This window comes from Lampetra fluviatilis, chromosome 37, assembly GCF_964198595.1.
Source record: "Lampetra fluviatilis chromosome 37, kcLamFluv1.1, whole genome shotgun sequence".
Classification (NCBI taxonomy): Eukaryota; Metazoa; Chordata; class Hyperoartia; order Petromyzontiformes; family Petromyzontidae; genus Lampetra; species Lampetra fluviatilis.
Genome location: NC_136311.1, coordinates 8,580,486 through 8,603,097, shown reverse-complemented (window position 1 = coordinate 8,603,097; position 22,612 = coordinate 8,580,486). Strand labels below are relative to the sequence as shown.

The 22,612-nt window shown below is 48.0% G+C and overlaps 1 protein-coding gene across 4 annotated transcripts in view; it reads left to right on the top strand.

Moving 5' to 3' along the window:
• RABGEF1 (RAB guanine nucleotide exchange factor 1) overlaps positions 1 to 21,254 on the top strand; it is a 30,190-nt gene extending 8,936 nt beyond the window's left edge. For all 4 annotated transcript variants that reach the window (XM_078873761.1, XM_078873759.1, XM_078873762.1 and 1 more), the window contains exons 4-10: positions 2,205 to 2,377; positions 4,723 to 4,810; positions 13,642 to 13,777; positions 14,480 to 14,571; positions 15,341 to 15,597; positions 16,496 to 16,715; positions 18,453 to 21,254. In XM_078873761.1, coding sequence (XP_078729887.1) covers positions 2,205 to 2,377; positions 4,723 to 4,810; positions 13,642 to 13,777; positions 14,480 to 14,571; positions 15,341 to 15,597; positions 16,496 to 16,715; positions 18,453 to 18,676 — 1,190 coding nt within the window. In that variant the 3' untranslated portion in view covers positions 18,677 to 21,254. The remainder of the gene's footprint in view (positions 1 to 2,204; positions 2,378 to 4,722; positions 4,811 to 13,641; positions 13,778 to 14,479; positions 14,572 to 15,340; positions 15,598 to 16,495; positions 16,716 to 18,452) is intronic.
• The last annotated feature ends 1,358 nt before the right edge of the window (positions 21,255 to 22,612 follow it).

Here is a 22,612-nt window from a genome sequence, read left to right as displayed (position 1 = left end):
AGTGTTAACATTTTCTTTGAAGAACCCTTTAATTATCAGCCAGAGATTATTCCACTACAGGATCAAGGCTTCTCAAATCCCTTCCCCATGACAGCACCATCCCATATGATGGTCACGTGACACCAATATCTGTGTCACTCCTGCATGACCTGATCTCTGATCTCGTCGTTTCACCACCTGGGTGGTCATCGTCTCAGGTGCATTCTCTCCATAGGCCGCTGTTCTATCATCAGTTGCATCCATTCACCATTATCCCTTGCAGCGGTGTGACCGACCCAAGGCAAGGTGGTACTTGTCTGAACAGTCAATATGATATCTCCAATTTGCGTTCGCTCCCTGATACGTAACTTTTCGCTTTCTGCCTGCCATACATGCATCGTTCCACGCGTTATGTAACTCGTGCAATTTGCAGCATTGTTACATTTCTTGGTCAATGTCCGTGTTTCTGATCTCCATGTGTCAGTCTACTTCCCAAACTATATTTTTGTATTGCCAGCTGTCTTGTTTTTGCCTATAATTAGCTTTGGCCTCTGGCAATGTTGCATTATTACAGAATGCTGTGTTCACTAAGGATAGAGCCATCTATGAAATGTTGGGTTTTGTCCACGAGAATCAAGTGAATTTCAATTCTGACATCTTCTGTTTTTCTTATTATACCATCTAAATATAATTTTAAAACAATTTCCAACGTTTAAAAGTTGTGGAGTAACATACAATAAAAATCTAACCTAGACATATCAACTATAATAAGCAAACCGTAAACAAGACCGACGTGGACCATGCCAAAACACAACCATACGTAACATTGTCTCCGTATCATTGTTACCCGGCAGCAATCGCCATGCAGCAATCAGAACATGTGCAGATTATGAAACTCAACTTGTGTAGCTGAATGAGCTCTTTGAAGATTTTCAGAGTTCACATTTTTCTTTCTTCCCTGTCCCATTACATTATAATTTGTCCGTGTGTCAGGAAGCTCTCACAGCGCCACGTTACCCAGACTTCTCCATTCAAATGCAGATAATTGCGTGCGTGTTCTGCCGTTGCACGTTGCGTGCATGGAAGCGAGATATGTGGGCAGTGGGTGTGACGAGAGGAGACGCACAGTGACGTGCCCTGTTTAACACACATACTTTCGCAACCAGTATCCACAATAAAGTTTTTTTTGTTGGGTTAGATCAGGTAAATATAAATGTGTCGTTAACCCACCGCCAGCGGTCCCTCGTTCGTCGCTAGATGCAGAGGTTTCTGGTTTGAACCCAACGGTCGCCCTGATTATTACTGCGTGTGTCATAGCCGTGATAATATGCTCCATCGGCTTCAATCGCAATGGTTAGTGCCGGCACCACGGTCCAAATATTACCAAATTCGAAAATGACCCACAGATTGGGTTCATCATTGCAATCCCTTTGTCTCCAACGGACAGATTAATGCCCGTTTACACGGACAGCTGCCACTGGAGGTTCCCTTTCAAACGTTTGAGATAAGACGTAATGTAAAGTGCTCTGAGACCCAGTGGCATTACAAGAGGGCTGATATGAAAAGCGTGATTATCCTGATTAACATTCCCTTATAATTCATAAATTGCAGGTAATGGATTCTTAGAAAAATCATTACATGCCTATTGGTATTGTAGAAGTTTTGGCTGGATGAGGCCTTCCTGACTGCAAAAGGGGCTAATGGCCCTGGTGACCCTGGCCCTTAACAGCTGGGGTGGCTCGCTCGGTAGAGCACTGGCCCTCTTAGTCAGAGAGTCGAGAGTCCAGATCCAATCGGGGAGCATCTCCATCCATCAGTCACCAAGATCGTCATTCTTCCGATGTTCATTTAAGTCAGCGGTGCATTCTCTATTGAGAGATGGATACCACTGTATAAATGTGGACACATTTTGGAAGCGTATTAAACTAATGCAAAATGAAATATATATACTATGAAAGTGATATGGTAATGTTACCATGAGCTGTGACGGTCACGTCATCATGCGTCCATGCAAAATATTACATCAGCATTCAAATTTGGTGATGTCTTGAAAAAAATGTCTTTATAAACCCGCTTATATAACAGTTTGGGAGCCATAATAGCAGCTGTGTGAGAAACACATGTGGATGCATGTTGAAAAAACCCAACCACCACCAACAAGAACAACACACACACGATGCTGATGAAACGTGCGGGTAACGGACGGGCGTGTCCCGATCGGTCAGATGTGCCGGATTCCAGGCCTCCGGATAGCCGCCCAGTGATGCGTCAGCAGAGCCTGGAGAGCCAGCGCGTGGCCGGCGAGTTCACCGACTTCCTGAAGCTGCTGCGCAAGCCGGCGGCGCAGGACATCTACAAGCGCTGCCGCGCCTGCATCGAGGGCATGCAGCTCAAGAGGGTACGGGCGGCGTGACGATTACGGCGGGGCGCGCTCGCTTGCTTCTCGTGGCAGGCCCATACCGCAGCGATCCCGGGCTTTAATCGTAGTCGTGTATCTAGTATGTATTGTTGAACTTATTTAGTACCATATGTCGCCAACCGTGCTACACTAAACACAAAGCCGTAGAATCTTATTCTTCGGGATACTTACATTATTCTTTGGCATGTGTCGTGACGGGTACTGCAAGAATCGTCAATGTCCATCTAATGCATACTGCGGTGCATTGGCTTCCGGTTGCCGAATGAATACGTTATAAGGTCACGCTCATTACACACAAAGTGCTGGCCACAAATGAACCACAATTCCTTGCTGATCTCAAATAGCTTAAGTCATCACGCCAACTCTGGTCGTCCTCGCAGCCACTTTTGGCTGCGGTCGCTGCATTGGATGCTTTCAGATGTGCTTCTGCGGCCGTCTGGAATGCTCTTTATTCAGATATTAGGAAGCCACAATCTAGATTGAAAACTCATTTCTTTAGAACTGTTTTTTGTGTTTAGTTTTGTTGTCCTTCCCTGGCACCTCCAATTAGAACGGTTGGCTACGTACGGTGCGAAAGAAGTTCAACAAACATACATGCTTTATTTATTTATTTATAGTTTTCGTGACTGCAGGGATTCATAGTCTTGGTTCTTTCGGTAAAGTCACGTAGAAGGGAAATAATAAAATAATATAAATATAATTATTATTTTCCCTTCTACGTGACTTTACCGAAAGAACCAAGAATATACATACATGCATTGAATTGTATGTGTAACAATCATATTTTTTTAAATCACTTTTAATCTGTAACCTAGTTGTAACATTTAAATTGTTGCTCAATTTAGTAGGCAGTAATGACTCGCCTCTATTGCGATTCGATGAATGTCCATGATTCCGGTCATCTGATTTAAGAATGAATTGAACATCTCATTGGTATGCTTTTTTTATCTAATTTATGCAGTTTTGTTTTTGATTTTATCCTAAATTTAACTTTTGAATCTCTTTTAATTGTATCATTTACATCAATTATAATTAGGCCATCTTGAACAATTTGAGTTTTTGGTGAAAGTAAAGAATTATATTTCATAGATTAATGGGTGCATAAATACCTGCTTGCTAGTTAGTCATACACGCATCTCAAAGCTTCACACGCACACTTAGTTTGTTCTCCTTCCCCTGCATCTCCGATTAGCACAGTTGGCTATGTACGGTGAGAAATAAGTTCAGCACACATACAGTAGTTGGGCAAAACCTTAAGAAACCACTCCAAATGGACAACCACAGGGCACAGGCTGGTGCTTTCTTTAAGACAGACATTTGAAAGCCTCTGGTGTCACTGCCAGCTTTCCTGCCGTAATGATGCGTATCATCGTCACGACACGAAGGGGATGCATGAAGGCGGGTTGATGCGTGGCAGATGGCATTGCTTTCTGATTAGACGGCTTGGGATCGTATTGATGAGATGTAAAGGTTTATTATGCGTAAACCAGGTAGAACTGCCTTGCTACAAAAGCTCTTGGGCTGTTCCACCACCACCACAGTTGTGAGGTTCACAAGCACAGGCCAGATGTCCGTCTTGGCTTCCAATTGCGCTCATTACACACAGTGCTTGCCACAACTGAACCACAATATCGCGCTAATCTCGTCAAGGAGCATAAACCATCACGCGAACCCTGGTCATCCCCACAGTGGCTTTTGGTCAGCCATCTAACAAAGATGGTCACCGCATCGCACGTTTTCAGATGTGCTTTTGCAGCCATCTGGAATGCTCTACCTTTCAGTATTAGGAAGCCGCTGGAGCTATGCACTTTTAAATCTAGATTGAAAACTCATTTCTTTAGAACTGCTTTTTGCTTTTTTTGTTTGTTGTCTTTCCCCCGTACCTCCGATTAGCATGGTTGGATACGTACGGTGCAAAATAAGTTCAACATACATTGTGTGTAAGAATCGCCCTGTATTCATGAGACGCTTCCAGAATTGCACCAAGCCTGCTCTTTGAGACGGCGGCAGTGTTACACGCAGTACTGTATGTGCGTGTAATGTAATATGTGCGGTAATGCAATATTGACATGATACCCGCCCATTGTCCGATGCCACATGGGGGGTGGTCTGTGCATTGTGGTCTGTGGATCGTTTTTTGTTAGCACTCAGTGTGTGAACTCCTGCGTTGACTGCCTTTTACCAACCGCAGTTTGTTAGCAAAGCGGAATCGCGCATTTGAACTGATGTGCAGCCTATCTTGACTAAACAAAGCGCAGTTGTCACTAATGGATTGAAGTTGTATTTTAACACCTCTGTTCATTTGTGTGTTTTTATTTTTAAAGGACAAGAGCATTGAAGCACAGTCGGACTTCGTACAAGACTTTTACCAGACCATGGCCGAGCGGCTGCAATGTCACTCTGTCTTCAAAGGTACTTTCACGCCGCATTACTGCCGGGTTGGCTTGACCAGCACTCACCATTCAGGACTCCCGGGTGCTTAATACGAGGCTCAATCATTGATAAATAATGAAACCTCTTGGAGATGTCATTTTCAATCTTGTATGCTAGGCAAAAAGAACTTGGGCTTTGACAACATGAAATTCACTTACGGGATGTGCCTAATTACTTTGACGTGACTTTAATGAAAAATGCCGACAGCATTGGGCTGGCCACTCCGCGCGCGCCCGCGTGTACACGCATTCAATAACGCGGCGCAAAGCTGCAGGGGCTTCAATACTCGTGCGCTCGCTCGCTCGTTCGCATTAGCCGATTTAATTCGTGGGGGTGTCTAGAGGGTGGCCGCTGCAGCTCAGGAATTCTGTCTCGTGCTTCCTGCTTTATGCACCGACGCGTAAACACCGCCGCAGAGGCTCCTTTCTGCTTGTGCGTGATACGGCGGTCCCCGCTGCGCCCGTGAGCGGGCAACGCCGCGTCGGCAAAGTGCATCTCGCCAAACACGAGATATTGCGGATAATAAAAAATGAATGACGGCACAATTCAGGATCGTGAAACCCCCCCCCTCCCCCCAATTCTATAAATAATTCATATATGCTCAGGACAATAGCATAAGGCTACAGCGCTTGTATGACTTGAGTGATTTGCGTGGTATCCTGAAATGCATTCAAAGGATAGAGGTTACGTTTTTATTATGAATTGTCATTGCTGTACCAGTGTGTACCCGCCGCATGGTACGTTGTTAAAGTCAAATGTCACATTTTAGGAATGATGGTATCGTTGTAGTGTACACGGAGCGGGTGGTAGGGCCCACAACTTGCACCCTCAAGGTTCTCCCAGTCCAACCCCTGGTAAAGGGTCAAATCAGCCCTTAATCCTCGTGGGTCAATATGTACTCTATGTATTGTTCATCTTCTTTGGCACAGTAAGTAGCCAACCGTGCTAATCGGAGGTGCAAATATAGACCGGTGACAATTTGTGTGTGACACGAAATCAACAACAATTCTGTAGACAGACTCGTCCCACCAAAGAAATGTGGAATTTCCACCACCAGCTCAGATCTGTAAACAAGGGATGAGTGCAGTTCCATGGTCAGTTGGGCAGCACACCACTTTAACCTTTTATCTTTAAGTGTTGCATTTATACTCATACTGTACTTCCCAGTACACTGAGTAAAGCTGACCCATGAGAGCTCAATAAAAGCTCTCATGGGGATAGCCCCCATACAATTGTTTTCAGAATCAGGATATTTATTTATACTCGAGGAATCCGATAAGCTATAAAGTTCTTTTTCAGCACGTGTCCAGTTGGGGTTGGTCAGAAAGTTACAACAACAAACAATACAAAAACACGATAGGAGTGCAAAGTTTCGGAAAGGTAAGCAAATCACTAAAAAAATACAAGTACATCTAAACTATTTTTAATTTACCAGGTGAAGCCCACTGAGCTATTAGCTTATTTTTCAGAAGCGACCTGGCCACAACAAATTATAGCTCAATGAAGTGGCTAATTGCGTGGGAATTTATAGCAGCCAAATAATCCAAATGATGAACAGCGCCTGATTAAACACAGTGGTGGAAATTGGCGGAAAAGGACTTTGTCCCCGACATTAATTTAGTCGCTCGGTCTCTCGAGTCGTTGACCGCAAGAGTAGAAACGATCCTCCCATGTCCCCGTGACAATACGTACAAATATGTTCTCGCTTGTCTTCAAATGAAGTGATTTCATTCTTGCATTGGCAGGGAGGGAAAGCAAGTCCGGGCAAAACTGCCTACTGCACAAATGTGTTGATTTCCCAGCACAGAATGTCTTGAGCACGCAAGCTGCTCCGGAGCGTAAATGCGAGCGTTCCACGTGAGAAGCTACGTTGCGCAAATTTCAACCGCAAGGCTCGCGATACGTTATGAGCCGTAACCCCATCGGTTGCGTTACGTGGACATCACTTCCCTTGGTTGTCGGATGCTGGTGTTTCTCGTATATGTCTCACAATGACTCGTGTTATTTGCGTGTTTTATACAGCACGTTCTGTTGGTACTCAATTATGGAAACGCCCTTTATTCTTGCTTTGCACTGGGTGGGATTGTGTAATGAAAAAGAAGAGTCAGCAAAGCTGTGAGAAGACCTTTTCAATAATCATTGCTGTGTGGAAGTAAAAATATCGTGGCAATCTTTACACTGGAGATAAGGTTGGCAGATTCAATTCTAGGGGCAAACTAGCACCGCGCCTTGCCTCTCATGACCCCATCTATTTTCCCACGGTCAGGGATCTTTTTTTGGGAGATTGCGTTTTCATTTTCCATTCGAGGCATCGCTCAGTGCTCCGCTGCAGTCCCGAGCATCGAGCTCTCGTCGTCGTAAAAAAGCGGAACTGGCGATCGTTGGTGACGAGCCGTAGCGCTAGAAATTAAAAAATAATATAATATTTACATGCCATCGACAGTCACGTGACCTGTCACGACATCCTTTGAGTACTACATATTTACCAATGTTAATGTTTTTTATATAATTCAGTGTAATTTTTACTCATTAATAAGCAAATACTATAGATGATTAAGCACGACATATATGCATCAAATCGTGTGTTTAGAATGTGATTTTAAATATTGTGGATTTGCTCTCCAACACACCGGTTTGCTGTCCTAGTCGGGGGGTGGCGGGTTTAACGACACATTTGTTGTTAAGTGATCGAACCCACGAAACTGATATTATGGTTAAAATGTGATGTTTGTTGACAGGTATATATTGTATGCAATGGGTTTACAGCAAATCAAAGCACTACCATTTTACCACAATATTAAAGTAATAATTTATTCTTAATTTGAATACCAATTACGAGTGGTAAAAATTCATCAATTCACCAAAGCATTGTAGGGTGTCCGGTAAATATTTATATATATTTAAATAAATACAAATTCAATGTGCACCCCCCATGTTTCATTAATGTCAATTAACTTTTATCTTTAGCAACTTTGATAGTGCTGTTTGTTGCTGGCTTTTTGACATTTTAGGCCTTTGGGTCTGCAGCCTCCCAATGGTGTTCAAAACAAATGCCTCCTTATTTAAATTTGTATTTTCAAAGAACGGAAGTTTAATCGTGCACGTGTTACCAGTTCTGTTTTCCCGCTTATCCCAGATGACTCGTAAAGTCGCCGGCTCCTTGCGAAATTAGCGAAACAGCTGTCATGATGCAGATCTCTGCTCCATCCGCTGAGGGATTGTGGTCCACTTGATGGTGCTCGTAACACACTCAGGCTGACCCAGAGCAGGTGATGCTGGAAAAATTGCTAATGTTATGAGCTGGAAAAAAAAAATCTACCAAACTCATTATTCATTTTTATTCTTGGTTCTTTCGGTAAAGTCACGTAGAAGTAAAATAATAAAAATATAAAACAAAAATTCTCACGACGTTTCGACTGCAACACAAGCAATCATCATCAGGTGTGAAATCCACAGCAAGAGAAAAAAATTCATTATTCATTTGTTTCAATGTATGTATGTTGAACTTTCGCGCGCCGTACGTTACCAACCTTGCTCATCGGAGGTGCGGGCTACGCAGTAGCTCAGTGTATATTTGTTTTTGCGGGTTAACAGATGTATTGTGTAATTAATCTTTCGTGGAATAAAAAAAAAATTGCCCTTTAAACGAGCTACTTCATCCGGCAGTAGGTTCGCCCAGGGGTGTAAGTTACAAGAACAATCGACCAATCTGAGGAGACGCTAACGCCGTGGCCCCGCAATGTCCCGCGCGTGTTCCCACATTCCCCCTTGCCCATGGGGGGAGTCGCCGCTAACTTGTCGGGGTGGCATGGTAGAGGCGGCTCGCGTCGAGGGGGCGGCGTGCGGCGGTGGCGGCGACGGCGGCGACGGCGGCGACGGCGTCGGGCCTACGGAGCCCGCGGAGGAGGCTCGCGTCTCCTGGTTGAGCGCGCTGCGACGCCGCAGTTCCCTGGGCCGCAGCGCGGCGGAGCCCGTAGCCCAGCCGTGGCACGCGCAGCGCCGGCAATCCAACACGGCGGCCAGGGAGAGTAAGGGCAGCGGCGTCTTGTGTGCACGCCTGGGTTGGATTTTTATTTTTTCCTGTGCTGGCATTGTGTCCGACTTCTTGAGTGCACGGCCCTTGCCTCTGTGGGGTTTTCCTGGTTCTCTGTGTGTGCCACTCCCCTCCCCCATTCCCGATTGACTGTTACGTGCGTTTAAAGGGTTGCTCTGGCTGGCAAACAACACTGCTAACATTTTAGATAAAAAATGTTGGAGTTATTAATGGCTCCAGATCTGCACACATAGCTATGGCATATTTCCTTCAATCCATCAAGTATTCACCAAAAACCTTCACAGAATAACAACTAAATACCAAGAACGACCGCGCTGCATTGTTATGCAAAGGTCTGTTAAAGCATGTCGCTTTCATTAATCCACTCCGTGGGGCATTGAGGGTGATGTGTAGTACTTGAATGACCATTTGGGTTCACACACGCAAACATAGATACACAGGATGTGCACACATGGAGCTACGCACGTAGAAATGTTTAACTTATTAGTGTAATTTTATATACAGAATATGAGTACTTGTAGATGTCAATTTACCTACATTTTATATTGATAACTTTATTAAACGATTTCATTCAGTGTGGGCAGTGTTCTGTCACCTAAAATATTATTTGGCGTGGTTTTTATTCTGAGCAGTCGGGTTAATCGTACCTGACAGTTCCATCACAGCCACGATGATGCATTACCCACAGTTGCTACACCACCATGGTGACGTTTCTGATAGCTTCCATTCTCACAGGCAAGCACAAAATTGTCCTGTTTGCTCTCGCAATTGCCTTGACTTGCGAGTCGGCGATCGGTTAGGAGAGTTTGATTTGTTTTTCCATCCGTTTTGCTGCTAGGATGAGACATGCTTAACACGCTCGCATTGATGAATATTAACAGCAGCACTGGTAATGCCACCAGAGGAATTCTTTAAAGCCGCTGTGCCTGATGAGTACTGGTGATTTGTTTAATTTTCCCACATTTAGGTGAAGTACAGTTTTAAGCATTGTGTATATTTAAAAGCATCGTATTTCAAATCTTGCCCGAATGATGAACGGTGCTCGTCATCTGGTAGGCCGGTGAATCGTTGCATGAAACATCTTAAGTGTTTTTCCCCTCCCCCGTAGCTTCGCATTGCATTAAATGGCACACGTCGGGGGCAATTCTGCCTTCAGGCTTTCTCTACACCTGGCCGCGAAAGCCAGACACTCTTGGTCCAGGAACCATTCTCTCCACATCAACTCCAGTGTCCACCTCCCAACCGGCATTGCAGCTGCACCAGCTGGCGCATTATTTTACCCACCCGCTAGGGATAAAAACTCATGACTGCATGATTAGCAGCCCTGTTGTCCGAGCTAAACCCTGGCTGTCTGATGCAGATGATGCAGGGTGTCCGTAAAGGTATCATCCGTAATTACATTTTTGGGGTTGTGGGAACAACAATGCATTTGCCAGAACGCCACAAAGCTCGTGATCTTCAACAGCACAACAGAAGCAGTCAAAATTATAATAGTAATAACCCCCAGATGTTGGCAAACACCTGGAACTCTAGAATTTCGGATGATACCTTCCACGATCATCGCAATGTTCTCTTTATCAGTAAAACCATACTAATTAGACGAACAAAAGTAACACGCTCTTAGTTTTAGTCCGTAATTACACGGAAGTATGATTGTGTCAGTCAACCGCATTCTCCACTTTAAACCGTCCATCGACCTGAGACCAAGCCTTCCTGTTGAGAGTCGTGTCGCTAGTAGCGTAAAACATCTGAAGTAAAAAAAAAAGTGTCTTAGTTGGCACTGATATTGACGGGGAATGAAGGGAAACCCTCACTTAAGGTTTTATGCAGCTGGCCACCGTGGTGTGATACCCTGAGAATTGGCGTGGCGCTGTGCGCGGGGATTTGTGTGTTCGCACAGCGCTGGGTCCTGCCTTAGTGTAAATGGTGGAGCACGGGTGTTCAGCGATGGGATGTGCCCCGAAGTGCCTCATTTAAGCCACGGCCTTGCACCGCATTCGGAGTGAAAGGCCCGAATTTGCTGTGGGTTCTAAAGAGGGCTGTCGCATGTGCAGTTTGCTATTCTCTCCGCAAAGGATATAGAACAATTGCCAAGTTTTGTTCATGGATTTTTAATGAAACGTTTTGTTTATGGATTTTTAATGGAACGTTTTGTTTATGGATTTTTTATGAATAGTTTTGACGTTTGTCTTCGTTAAGTGGGCGGCGATGGGGGGGGGGGGCCATTATCTGAACACCTGCAAGAGTTTGATTGCCACTGATCCACTGGCTAGGATGATTGCACTTTGCATGATTGTCTTTGGGTTTGCTGTATAATCATTGCTAGACAATATATGCTGTGTCCTCAATTAACCTGTGTGCTTTTCAAAAAAAATATGTAATTTTTTTATTAAACTTTCAGGATAATGATCTATATAAACCTATATAGCCTATTGCATTTAAAAAAAGTTTAATTTCCGAAATATCAGTCTTTTTGTGATTATCATGTCCTAATGGCACAAGAGGAGATATTTAGACAATTGTTTAACGAACAATAAGTAAAAAAACAGTTACACAGTTTCACATGCTCGCGCGCACTCCTCTGATCAATGTCTAGCTGTTAAGTCACCTTGCAGAAAGTAGCCTCGCATGCAACCAAGGCGAACTCACCGCACGCCTCTCTCCATCGGCCAACGTCACACTTGCCTGGAAGTAGCGGCTCTCCGTTATTTATATGTTCAACGGGCGCCAACGGTGGCGAGATGTTAACTACCTCGCCTGGTATACAGGAGGTCGTCGTGGGTTCGATGCCGACCCTGACGATGCCTATATTTCGAGTTGGCATGTTCTCCTCGTGGCCGTGTGGATTTTTTCTCCGGGTCTTCCTGTTCTACCCTCCACATTTAGAATCAACATGCGTTTGGAGTACTGTATTTGGCTGCTATACATTTCCACGTGATAAGCCACTTAATAGGGACTATGATTTGTGATAGCCAGGTTGCTTCTGAAAAAGAGCTACATAGCTCAGTGGGCCTTTCCTCGTAAATAAAAAGTAGTTTTTTTATTACTATAGTAAACTAGGAATTGGCTAAAGTTGTTCGCACATCGGGGGTGTGCTTGTGCGCAAGCCGAGCGCCCTGCTGATGACGAGTGTCTGGTCGGTGTGACGTGAACTTGCGGTGCTCTAATTGGGTGTCGGAGGAGCCATTTTTCAATGGGGAGCGATTGCTCCCACGAGACAATACAACAGCAATGAAACCGTTCATTGCTGCCACGTTAGGCTGCACCACCACGTGTCTCGGTGGCAATCCAGAGTCCATTATTTAATGTACTACTAGCATGCTGCGTAAGAACATTTAGTTTCCGTAACAACCCAAATGATGCTTCGGGTACATTTTGTGTTTTTTTTAGGCTTGTGTCCCTTGCTGAACATTCATTCCTGTGAAAATGACCCATGTTATTCTAGTGATGCATATTGGCAGTTAAAAAGTCATAATGCAGCTGCCCCCTACCGCAGGATGGTTAGATTTAGGCAAGACAGTTTAACCAATGACTTACATCTATAAACCAAATGTTTATTTTATTTTACTAGGTAAGGCCTCACTGAGCTACGTAGCTCTTCTTTCAGAAGCGATCTGGCTATCACAAATTTATAGCAGCCAAATGCTCTAAACCAGGGGTCGGCAACCAAAACAACAAGAAAAGACATTTATTTTTAATTCGGTTAACAAAACTCCCCCTCTCTTTGAAGAGCTGCATTACGCTGTGGTGAATACTGGACGGTGGCCCTTAATAAATAACTGTCACGAAACAGCCCTTTAAAGAGCCGCAAGTTGCTGACCCCTGCTCCAAACGCGTGACGTTGATTCTAAATGTGGAGAGAAAAATCGGAGGATCCGGAGGAAAATCCGCACGACCGCGGGGAGAGAGAGACACGCAAACTCCAAATACAAAGGCGGCAAGGTCAGGATCGAACCCATGACCTGCATACTAGACGGAGTTAAAATCTCGCCACCGTGGCGCCCTCCGTTCCCTACTCACGTGCCCAGCGAGCACTGCATCTTCATGGATAATAATGAACACAATTTATTTATAATGCACATATTTAACAAATTGGATGCGTTGTTCGATCGAGATCTCAGAGGCGCTCCGAGCCAGGGCTCAAAGTCTCTCGTGCGCAGCCTGGACGGGTTACTCGTGCAAAGAGAGGGAACGAGACGCAGACTCGCGTAGAAATCGATATGCATCGTATGCAAACCTGAACACGTGCAGTTAGAGAGGCGAGCGGTTGAAGCAAGCGGCAAACCAGAAAGCAAGTTCCATGTTTTCTCTTTTATGCGGTCACAACGGATGTGTTTCCAAAACAAGTGTGAAGAAGCTTCACGAACGAGAAGGAAACACTTTAAAGTGGCTTTCGGCAACTCTGCTGTAGCGGCCGAGTGACATCTCTGCAGTAATGCATTGAAACGTAAATAAGTGGCCGTGCAGTGAGAATTGGTTATTTACTGAAGCGAAAAATACAGCACAGACAAAACGGGACAAACGAGACAGCGAAATCGATACGAAAAATTACCAATTTTTCTTTTGATTCGCCACTTTAGATTGTGACGGCTAAACTAGTTTTTGTGAGAGTGGATCGGGACATGCTTACACAGGGCTAGGACGTTGAGTGAGTGGTCCTGTGTTCTCTGCCTCTCGTGAATTGAGGAATCGGCGAAGGGTCCCTCTGAACCGTTTAACTTTGGCCGGCACGTGTCGTGCGCGCGTGCCTCCGCAGGTGCTTCCCCAGAGCAGGTGGAAAAGATGATGGACAACATTGAGAAGTTCATCATGACGCGATTGTACAAGAACGTCTTCTGTCCCGAGCACACGGACGACGAGCGGAAAGACCTGGCCATCCAGAAGCGCATCCGGTATGCGTCGCTCGTGTGCATGTTGATAGGCGTCTGGTGGTGGGGGGGGAGGGTGGAGGGTCGGTGAGGTTGGGGGGGGTGGCTCTGATGCTTGTCCTCAACGATTATCGTCGTTGGTGATGTGAAGGTACCGTAAGCAGGCGTGCGTCACCGTGCCGGTAATGTAGTCCGCGGGAGCATATGCCATGAATCATCTTTAAGCAGAGGAGATTCGTAAAGAGTCTAGGCATGAATCATGTCACAGCCGTTGCGGTTCAACTTCTCAGTTGATTTTTTTCTCTTTTGCCGTTTTCGTGTAGAGACTATTGCTTTGCTCTGCAGACTGTAAATATGCCAGAATGTGTGCAACTTTGAATTGCTGTCAAATACGTGCGGTCTTTGTAGTGCTGGTTTTTGCACGATTCTTTAACTTACGTTGCCGTCTGTAGTTTGTCCTAGCTCTCTAATACACGTGAGAAATGTTCAACATTTCCTGCCTAATTATAGCAGGAAGTGGGGGGGGGGGTGGAAATTGTTATCGGATCACCGTGTGTGGCTGCCTTTCCCACGAGCCTGTGGTTCCTCCCCGCACCTCAGAGTCATCCTCTTCGAGAGAGGGTGAATGCTCCGCGGCACGTTACAAGTCGAAATCATCACGCGAGATGAAAAACAAAAAATTGCATTTTTTTTTTAATCGCTTTTGCCGTCTGCGTGGGCATGCAGGGCGCTGCACTGGGTGACCCCCGTGCTGCTGGGCGTACCCATCAATGGGGACAGCCCCCAGGTGATCGACATGGTGGAGAAGGCCATCACCGGTACATACATGCGGGGAACGCGCGTCGTGCCCCCCCACCCCCCCAGCGAGCCGCTGCACCTGTGGCTTGTCGTGGGTCGAGCCGCACCTTCGGGTGTGTTCTTGCGACGCCGCAGCGTTGGGCACCCGTGCTGGCATTATAGCACAACCGGCAAAAAACGTAGCGAGGGTACGTCTATAACGGCGGTGGTTTGAAGACGAAGTCCGCGGCTGAGCGGCCGGTTGCGCGACCTGATTGCACGCGACTGAATCGCCTATGGGTGGATGCAGAGACACCCACATACAGGCGTTTTGGTGTGAGCTTGCGAATAAGTTGCGCGACATCGGAGAGACGTGTCAGAAAAACGTGTCCGATGTGACTCGCCGAGTCTTTCCTGTGTAATTGAACGGCATGCTTATTTTCACACGTTGACTTTCGCGACCAATATCGTCCATAAAATGGGTTAGATCGTGTAAATATGAATGTGTCGTTAAGCGGCACAGCAAAACTCTGATTGTAAAATGTGGAGTTGCTCTTCAACACACCGGTGTGCTGTACTAGTAACGAATTGGCATGTTCTGTTTACGTGACAAACCTTACTAATTGGTTGTGTCGGGTGGTGGCGGGTTTAGCGACACATTGATATGTGAATGTGCGCATGTGGGCACGATAGTACACAATGGTACGCGATGGTGCGTGTGTCCTGAACCTCCGTGCCACCCACCCCTGCCACCCCGCCCCACCCCCACTACCCACCTTCCCCACCCCGCCCCACGGTGTGACCCCGCAGACATCATCGAGATGGACTCGAAGCGCGTGCCGCAGGACAAGCTGGCATGCGTGACGCGCTGCAGCAAGCACATCTTCAACGCGATCCGCGTGTCGCGTGACGAGCCCGCCACGGCCGACGACTTCCTGCCCACGCTCATCTACATCGTGCTGCGCGCAAACCCCCCGCGCCTGCAATCCAACATCGACTACATCACGCGCTTCTGCCACCCCAACCGCCTCATGACCGGGGAGGCGGGATACTACTTCACCAACCTGGTATACGCGCGGCACATGCAGCGGTTTGCTCGTTTTATCCACCACGGAGGAGTTGATGGTGGTGGTGGTGACGATGACGACGATGATGATTAGGGTGTTTTGGTGCACCGATATGGGACGCTCGCGATACGCATGTGGAATTGCGCGTTGTGAGAATGCGTTATTGTTGATTCTCGTAGGAGATTCTTTTTTTATTTTGATTAACCGTAAACAAACATTTTTTTTCGATAAAAATTTCCCCCCGAATCGTGACGATTATACAATCGGGATGGATGTGAATTTACAATGACGATGTTGATGATAAGTCGGATCCTCTTCGCGATCTTTGATGACGAGCCAATGTCCTGGGTGCAGTTGTCAGCAGTCGGTCTTGTGACCGCTGCAAAGGACTCATAAAGTCCCCACGTGCTTTGCTGCCATCTACTGAACAAATGTGCTTGGTGCACGAAACCGGTTCGGGGACGAGAGAGTGACGCGGCAAACGACGTTTGACTCGTGTCTCTTGTCACGTCGAGATTTTTCTCGCCCCATCCCATTCCGTGAGCTTGACAATCCACCTTCTGCCAACAGCATTCCCATTCCTATCTAGATTAAGAACGAATTTTTTTCCAACTGCTTTTTTTGTGTTTAGTTTGTCGTCCTTCCCCGCCCCCCACCTCCGATTAGCACGGTTGGCTACGTACGGTGTGAAAGAAGTTCAACATACACACAGTGTCTTTTACCCATGTTGGATCTTGCCTGGGTCTGCCTGATTTTGTCTGCATCGCCTTGCGTGGCGGTTGACTGCATCTCACCGCCTGCACGACAGTTTCTGCTTGTCTCTGAACGTGTCCGACCCCGCATGCCTCCTCCGTATTCCCGCGCCTCGCCCGCGCTGCCCTGGCGCGACCCCCCTCAGTGCTGCGCGGTGGCGTTCATCGAGAAGCTGGACGCGCACTCCCTGAGTCTGACGCCGGAGGAGTTTGACCGCTACATGTCGGGGCAGGCGTCGCCGCACCGGCCTGGGGGCATGCACATGAGCAGCACGGAGCCCGAGCTGAGCCCGGCTCTGCGGCTCATGAACCACAACCTGAGCGCGCTGCACGAGCTACACGAGCGCCAGGGGAACGTCATCGCAGGTAGCGGCGGTGGCGGTGGTGGCGGTGGTGGCAAGAGGGGGGCGGTACAATGCCCGCTGCTGTAACACTGCGGGCACAGTGCGGGCGAAGGGTGCTCGTCGACAAGCGGATGCGCGCATCTTGCCCAGTTTCACAGCCCTTTTTATCAGGAGGCATGTAACGGATTCATCACTTGGAATCGACTGTTAATCTAACGACAGGTGTATCGAATCGTGAGCAAATCGAATAACCTTACGTGTATAAGCAACCGAGTTGTGTGAGCTGTGAACCGTAATATTCACATTGCCCAATCGGCATGAGCGGTGGCATCGCCCAGCAAAACGCAGAATTGGAGGTTGTAGGTGACTCGCGCTGTGCAGGTGAAATAGCAATCGCAGATTTGCGAAAGTTACCCCGCCCATAAGATGGACTGCTACATTATTGTTTGAGATGTTTAACATTTTATGCAATGTTGCATTTATGCATTTGAAAAGCAAGACCGCACTCATGAGACGTAACAAGCCAAATGCGACAGTGCGTTAGAACGTGTACATTTTTGTTGTTGAAACAAATCATGACCTCCCGACTTGAGAGTTCATCTCAGCGTGGGGGAGGAGAGGTGAATTGTTACATTCCTGCAAACGTAGCCACGCCGGCATCGGTGGGATCGCATTGCTCAGAGGTAACGTCAATTTGGCACTCTCTGTGATGCATTAGCCCGTTGTGGTTGGTGACTCTCCACGGCAAGACCTGGGTTCGTGTCATTCCTTACAGACACACCTGAGCAATGATACATTTTTGTTTCACAAAAGTTCACAATTTAGGAGGGGGGGGGAGGGGTGTCCTGCATTTGGCTGATTCACCACTTACTTGTTCAGGGCTCGTATTTTTCTTAAAGGAGATCAGAGAAAAATAACCACACACATATAGGAGTGGACAACACTCACAGGTGCACGGCGATGAGTTCACGAACCCACTTTCGGTTCTAACATCTACGTGCAGCGCACCACCCATTGCCCTCCTGCAGAAGGTGCACTTTGTAAGTCCCATACGCAGAAAACCGTGCAAGACGAGAAATAGAAACGTTTACTCCAGTCCCCCAGGTGTGCCGTGTCAGAATAAAAAAAAACTACGCTGCCCTAACACACATACCCAGTCACCAATAGGTGGCAGCATATATGTGTAGGCTACTTTACGCCACACACACACACATCACTTGCTCTGTGTGTGTGTGCGTGGTGCATGGGGTAGATTTTTTTCTATGTAATTTAGGGGTAAATCATCTCAGTCTGTCAACACATTGCACCTGGGTCTGTACCATGACCTCCTGCCAGCGGGCGTTCGACACTTCACGTGGCCTTGAAGTGCTCATAGCCTCGCACAAGCGCCGTGGTGACGTCACCGCCACTTAGTGGCGAATAGCGGTTGTTGGTGCGTGGGTGGGCATTTCGTGTAGGCAGGGGCCAGGGCTGACCATGAAACATTCTCACTTGCCTAATAACTTATCCAGGTGCTATAGTAATGCTTGGCCTTGGTAATAGACTGTTGCGTTACCTTCATACGAAGCTTGAGGGACTGCGCGAACGGCAAATGCAACTTCCCCGGGCCGTTGCCATGAACGTTGCCGGAATAACAGCAGCCTGCGTAATAGGTAGTCGAGGACTTGGGCATTGTTTGACGGAACTGAAAGGCGGTTCTTGTAACCGTGATGGAAGTTGTCCACTCTTTACCGCGCGTGTGAACCTTGTCCGTCGGCAGGGGCACGCGAGATGGAGCGCCACCTCATCTCCTGGCAGGAGGAGGTGATGCAGCAGGTGCAGGACGTAGTCGACAAATTTCCACTGGAGGTGCGGCCGCCCAGCGCCCAGCAGCTTCAGCAGCAGCAACAGCAGCAGGCCGCGTGTCTCGCACCTCTGGACGCTGACAACGAGGACGACGACAAGCTGCCGCCCCCGCTACTGCCGCAGCCGGCAAGCAGCTAGCAGCAGCGGGTGGCCCTTCGGCACTCACTGCCGCCACCCCCACCCTTCCCATCGCGAAGCATGGAGCGCTCTTCCCTCCCCAACCCACCCACCCGCGCATTTAATTCAAAGGCGCCAGGTCATCGGGAATGTTTATCCGGCTGAGCGCAGCTCGCGCGCTCGCATCGCGCGAATATTACTCCCTCCGTGTTTTTCCCCCGCGCCTAACCGCGGGCCCAGCCCCGTCGGCTGGAAGCTGTTGGAGCTATCGCTGGGGGAGCTTAAGCTGTACAAAATGAGACTGTGGTGTGTAACTCACTGACCGCTGTAACGATGGAGCCCCGAGCATAACGAAGCCACTTTGAAGCTGCTATGAATTGATACGCTGATGAAAATGAATCGCTACCCTCGTGATATGTGCAACAAATTGTTGAGAGAATCGATCCTTTTAATGTTGTATACCTCGGCCGTAATGTGTTGACATGACCCTTGCTGCCACTAAGAGGCCACTCCAGTCACCACAAGGTAAAACAGTTTTAGAAAAATTCTGAATCGTGGCCTCGAATCTTGAGTTGGTGGCAAATCGTCGAATTGTACGGAGAGGTGCACGGAATCTTTCCGGCGTGGTGGCTGCAGCCGCCCACACTGGCACGATGGTGTGACCGGCTGCAGTCACTGGGCCGCTTGAAGGCTCCGTGGCGGCCTTCAGAAACGCCGGCTGGCACCGCCGCCGGGACTGTGAGGTCGTGCTTTTTGGTTTTCGTCGCCCTTGAAAGTCACGGCCATGCCAGTGCTGCACGTAGAACTGTGGGTGCGAGAACCACTATGCCAATGTCGAGCCTTTTCTTTACCCGGGTGTGTATGAAGGCATTTCAGGCCCCCGTTCCTTAATCGACGCATTTCAAGCCCTGGTTCCTGATTGGCTTAGGTTGAATCGAGATTCGTGTGAATTTGAAAGGAACTGCACGGGTGTCAGCTGACCCTCTTGTTGCTGTGATCTTCAGTGCGGTGCTGCTTTTGAAGCACTTAGAAGATGAGCGATTTGGCATGAGCGTAATAGCAGACCGATAGATGAGCCGCGTAGATTTTTCGTTCGTGCTTCGGAAGCGAGTGTTTAAATGGCAGAAGAGACAGCTGTAACATCCTTCTTTGCACTTTCTGTAAAATGTAGGTAGGTAAATTATCGAGAGCTAATTTGACCTGATGTGAAACATTGAGGAATAGAAAATGTATGTGTCAATTATCAGCGTTATTGCTCGACTGAAACCGGGTAAGACTGGTCCAATTTGAGGCTGGTTAGGTCATGGCGTGAGCCCTCCTTTGCCACGATGGAACAGATAGCACTTTAGGGTCCACCGGTTCAAGAACGGGCGTCCGTCGTGCCCACGCAAAACGAAACCGACCTTCGGGAACGCAAGTTTGCGAGCGGGTTTTGCAAAAACCTTTACAGTCCGCCGTGCACGACTCGCGAGAAGGCCTCTTTCGGACGATAACTGGGGGGGGGGCAAGGCATTTGTTTATTATCCCACTTGTAACTGTTTGACGTCGATTAGACTTTTCAAATGTCGTTAACGCTTGAGCCGGAGAAACTCTTACGCACGAAATTCCGCATCTGTTTTGTGATCTTTCACAGGTTTTGCGGGTATTTGGCACCATGTTCGCTTCCTGCATCTGTTTTCCAATTGATGAAGATCGGATGCCTTGTGCAAGACACTTCCCCTGAGTGTTCACCTCGTATCCAGAGGTTTTTTTGTCTCCCAGCTCCTCCCCCCCCCTTCCCAAATATCCCAAGCAGGACAACTCCAGACAAAGCCACTGGAGCTCGGTTAGGCTGTCCTAGGTAAATAAAGAATTGGTAATAATTATTTTGTTAATGCCACTTGGTGGGGGCAAACCATCGGCCAGGTCCAGTAGTCGAAGCTGTTGCTGTCATACCTGGCAGCTCTTCTGACAATGTGCTCTTTAATACCGCACCGTGTCGCCTATCTCTCGCCCCCCCCCCCTCCCCCTTTGTCGAGACAAAATTCACCAATCCACTATCGGGCATTGCACTGCGCGCATGGCAGTGGGCCGCAAAAAACGTGGGAAGAGGCTGGAGCCATGCCGCGTCTGCCCTGCACACACTCCTTGCTGATCCCAGCCCGCCCTTTTAATATTGTACACAAACACGCGCACGCACGCAAGCACGCAAGCACGCAAGCATCCCGAGTGTAAGGTAATTCCTCGTCGGTCCGTTTCGATTCCACAGCTTATACTCGGCAGCGGCCGAAAGTCGAGCGTACGGCGAAACGGTCGCCGTACGGCGAAACGGTCGCCGTACGCCGCCACCTCTTCTTCTTGGGAGAGACTCTGTGAGTGTTCGCCACGGTGACCTCCGCAGTAAAGACCGTGCCGTGAGCCCACCCCGCGTGTTCTCCTGTCCGCAGCTTTAGTTCTGCGAGCCTGCGTGGGTTGTTTCGCGTTGATGTGACTTCCTCCCCCCCCCCGTCCTCTCCATCTCCCTCCCCCCCCCCTTTTTTTTCTTCCCCTAAAGCCAAAGTGGCGTTATCCTGTTCGGTATATTTATGAGTTCCAAATAAAAACGCGAGAGAGTTCTGTTTGGCAAGCTTCGCATTTTGTGTTTTTTTTGTTTGTCATTGACGCGTCTGTAATAAAAGCCGGGCGTTCCGTTTGTCCGTAGACTAAATAATAAAAGCCCTGCGAAAGGCCTAAATCTAAAAGTTGCAGAAAGTGGACCCCCCCCCCCCCATCAGATGTGGGGGTAAAAAGCTGATTCAACAGGTTTACACCAATCGTCGACCCCCCCCAAAAAAAATTTACTGCCCCCCACCAAAAATATATTTTGTAGGCATATACACCTACACACCCTACATACAATAGTCAATAGTATCTACAGAATCAGTAGTATCTGCTATAGAGTCATATATACCTACACGCCCTACATACAATAGCAATAGTATCTACGGAATCCGTACGATATAGTCATATATACCTACACACCCTACATAAAATCTACACACATTTGGGGGGGGGGGAGAAGAGGACATCAGTGGGGGCGACGGGAGAGGCGCTAAGAAACGAGAATCCCTCCCTAGGGGCCAGAATCTCGGCGGTAGCAGGCCGCCAAAATGCGAGTTTGTTAACTGCCTCTAACGCATTTCTCTGCTATTGCCTTCTACTCCTCGCGCTTGCCCGTCACGGGGGGTGGGTGGGTCGGTGAGTAGGTGGGTGGCCCAAAGCTGCTTCTCTATTCTACGCGGATTGTTTTCAACATTAAGTGGGGAAATACGCGAATCTCGAGGCGCGCAACGCAATTTGCACTTTAAAGAGGCTTATTTGAGTGTCTCCGTTGGCCTCGCGGTGGGGGTGGGGGGTGGGGGGGCCTCACGCCGTCTGGGGGAGGAGGCGGCGTTGTTCCTTGTAGCATTCATTCCGCGTCCCGAGATGCGACTCGTGGGTTTTTAAAATTTCTATATTTATAAAGGCTGCGTATGTAACGTTTTCGCGATTTCCGCTGCGTTTTGTTGATCCTCTTTTGTTGTTGTTGTTTTGGCTGCGAGGCATACTTCATAAAGGCAAAGGAGGCATTTGCACTGCTCCGTGCAAGGTTTGGAAATAACAAAAAATGCATTAATGCCCAGGGGCCTGTCATGACACAACTGCGTGCGTTGGCTGTGTCAAGCACCCCCCCCCCCCGTGACCCACAACCCCCCCCCCACTTAACGCGATGAGCCCCCAATTAATTGAGGCGGGATGTTGACTACCTCGCCCGGTGTACAAGGTGGTCGCGGGTACGATCTCCACCCTTGACGCCTGCTGTGTATTTGGAGCTTGCGTGCCTCTTCCTGCTTGGGTCCTCTGGGTGTTTTCCCCTCCACATTTAGAATCAACATCACGCGTTTTAGAGTTTTTGGCTGCCGCTGTAGATTTCCACGCGATAAGCCCACTTCGTTGAGC